At 43.5% G+C, this 3,087-nt stretch overlaps 1 protein-coding gene across 1 annotated transcript in view; it reads right to left on the reverse strand.

The window, feature by feature from the left end:
- Positions 1-3,087, reverse strand: part of ALPK2 (alpha kinase 2) — a 97,259-nt gene that overhangs the window by 89,768 nt on the left and 4,404 nt on the right. The window contains exon 2 of the mRNA XM_006913749.3: positions 1,464-1,581. Coding sequence (XP_006913811.1) covers positions 1,464-1,581 — 118 coding nt within the window. The remainder of the gene's footprint in view (positions 1-1,463; positions 1,582-3,087) is intronic.

A 3,087-nucleotide genomic window follows, 5' to 3' on the forward strand; every position in this document is an offset into this window, starting at 1 on the left:
CAGTCACATTACATCTTTGATGTGACGTGAACCACTGCCCTCCTGGACTTCAGAGCAGAGGATGAGGACTCCACAGCACTGGTTCCCTTTCTCAGTCTCTCTCCCCCATGTCTTGTCTCTCCCATTTTAACCTGTCCACCTGCCCTTGAGGCTTCATCCTCTCTTAACCTTTAAATGCCCTACAAACATTAGTTTTCCCTATGTTTCTGGTCCTATATAAACGACAAATAACATGAATAGCAAATCTTAATTCGTAAATGGCGTTTTGTCAGTAAAAGAATATGTGTAAGCTTCTCTTCCAGCTAAAAAGTAAGCAAAATATTTTATCTTAGTGTGAGACTAAAAGGAATCAACCAAAAAGAAATGTATTGAGTGCTCACAGGGACAAAGTCAAAGGTGGGAAACATATAAAGAAGTACCGGATATAGATCCCCAAGGACCTTATCATCTAAACCAGAGTTGACAAACGATGGCCTACAGGCCAAATCTGGCCTCCACCTATTTCTGTAAATAAAGTTTTATTGGAACACAGCCATGCTTTAAAGCAAAACAAAACAAAACATTATCTGCTCCTTATAGAAAAAGTTTGCCGGTGCTGATCTAAACAAACTACCACTACCAGCAACAACAAAATATACATACACATATATAGCCATCTACCTATCCATCCTTTTAACAAATATTTATGCTGTGGGCACCGTACTCGTCTCTAGGAAATGAGAAACACAGCGGGTTCCTGCCCCTAGGAAGGCCCACAGTCTACCGAATTATCCATCAGTCATGAGAAATAAATACAAAAAAAGGAGAGAATGTTGGAGGCTGGACAGATCCATGAGTAACTAAAATTGCCTGTGAACCATAGAGGTGACTTCCAAGTTGAATCGGGGTGAAGAGAAGAGAGGGGAAGGCCTTGGCAAAATTGAAAAGAAGAGGCAGGCAAATCCAACCCATGGATGAAGGGGCAGCAAATGGCAGTTGGGCTGCCTCCCAGTATATTGAGGTGTGAGGGGAAGATGGTATGATTTGTTTACCACTTATCCTCCACGCCGGACATGAGGTTTTATGAGGGTGCAGACAATGTTTGTGTCATTCACTTCTGTCCCTAGAATTAAGCAACATGCCTACCATACTTGATATGCTGCTTGATAAATATTAAAGAATTAAATATTAGATGAGAGGAGATTAAATGAAAAGCTCATTTAATGAATGAAAATGGCCAGACCACCTTGAATTAAATTCTAGACAAAGTTATAATTCCATCAATGGCAGCAGATTAGGAGAGCGTGATTAGCTACCAGGCAGAGCTCAGCAAAGACTCATTGCTGGATGCCTAGGCCGACGTCCAACAACAGTAGGGCTCAAAAAGCAAACATGAGCCAATCTTTTGGCCTTACCTGTCAGTAAGTAGCATGTGACAGGATACAGGGATCTTAGTAAACAGTCCACAGGGCTCATTCACTTACCAACAGAGATGTAACACATGAATATACTGATTCTCGAAGAATTCATAACTGGAAATGATGTCACAGTCCTCTATGGTTTGACCATTCTTATACCAAGTTACCTCTGGCTTGGGCTGACCTGGTGAGACAGAAATAAGAATATTCTTATTGCATTAAGTATTTTTACAAAGGAACATCATAAAGCTATGAACTAGCGTGAGTAATAAGCAGCAAGGAGAGGCAGGATGGACATGTCAGGTGGGAAAGCTCCCACTCACTGAGACAACTGCATCCAACACACATGTTGTGTGCCTGCAATGGTGCTGCCTGGATGGGGATGGGCACACAAAATGAAAAACAGTGCCTCCAGCCTCAAGGTGCTATTAAGAAAAATTATCTAAAACTTAGAAGTAAGACAAAAAAAATATGGGTAGTAGCCTCTTTCAAACTATATGGCGACAAAGGTCCATCTAAGCATTATCTAGGGGAACGTATTTTGTTCCATTCGATGATTACTATTAATTAAAATTTCTAGATTTAGTGAAGTTACATGGAAAGTCGTAGACTTTTATACAGGAAAGCTACAAATGATCTCTGTCTGGTAGAAAATACAACCCCATAAATTATGTTTTATTGTCCTATAGGACACTAACCAGTGTTTTACCTAACCCACCAACGTTAGCCTAACATTCCTTTATTAAATTGTCTATCAATCTTTCGTTCCTCAAAAGTTCTTTGACCAGGCCTTAATACTTTCTGGTTCCCTTCTTCTTTAAAGAGTTGGAAAAAAAAAAAATCTTTGAAATATTAATTTCATAGCTGCCTGGGAGTCACTTTAATCTTTCTGAAAATTATACTTCAGCGACAGTCAGGGTCGAGTGTATATTATGATACAAAAGAGAGAAGAGCAAAGTGGATGAGCAAGTGCCACATCTTCCCGAGGACGGAAGACTCCGGCAGGCAGTCTCCCCAGGCTGGCGCTGCGCCTACGTGACTGGCGTCGTCACGCACCTACGTGACTGGCGTCGTCACGCACCTACGTGACTGGCGTCGTCACACAAACTGACCTACACTCTCTCCCTCGGACCGGGTTCGCCCTCCCCCGGCGAGCGTTAACCAGATGTAACGTTAGTGGGTTAATCTGGTAAAGCCCCCAGCAATTCCGTTCACACAGTGGGGTGTTTTCCCCTTGCGATGGGAATAATTTTCAGGATGGTTTCCGGTGTGTCCCAAGGAGCTTCCTCATTAGCCTCCGTGTCATAGAAAAGTCACCGGGATGTGCTAAATGTACAGGAAGAAAGCCTGGCGTTTGGGAAAATACACCATTCTGAATCCATCCTGGGGACATTCTTGTGTTTTCTGTCTTATCTATCGTGGGATTTCTGGCAAGCAAAACCCCAGAGACCACTAAGAGAAGAACGCCACCTTCTCCTGAGACCTGTACCACGGACAGGACCTGGTACTGAGGGTGGCAGTGCCTCTCTGTGAGTCTCCTATTTGGGGTCTCCCAGCTAGACTACCTCTGCGCCGGCATCGCAAATGAGCTTGGTGGCAACTGTGGGTGTCCCTCTTTGCCTCCTCCTTCAGATAGGCGCTTGAATAATTGGTCCCCAGAGCCAGGCGCCGACAGACCTGCATGCAAGGA

The sequence above is a fragment of the Pteropus alecto genome, unplaced genomic scaffold (genome assembly GCF_000325575.1).
Source record: "Pteropus alecto unplaced genomic scaffold, ASM32557v1 scaffold14, whole genome shotgun sequence".
NCBI classification, from domain to species: domain Eukaryota; kingdom Metazoa; phylum Chordata; class Mammalia; order Chiroptera; family Pteropodidae; genus Pteropus; species Pteropus alecto.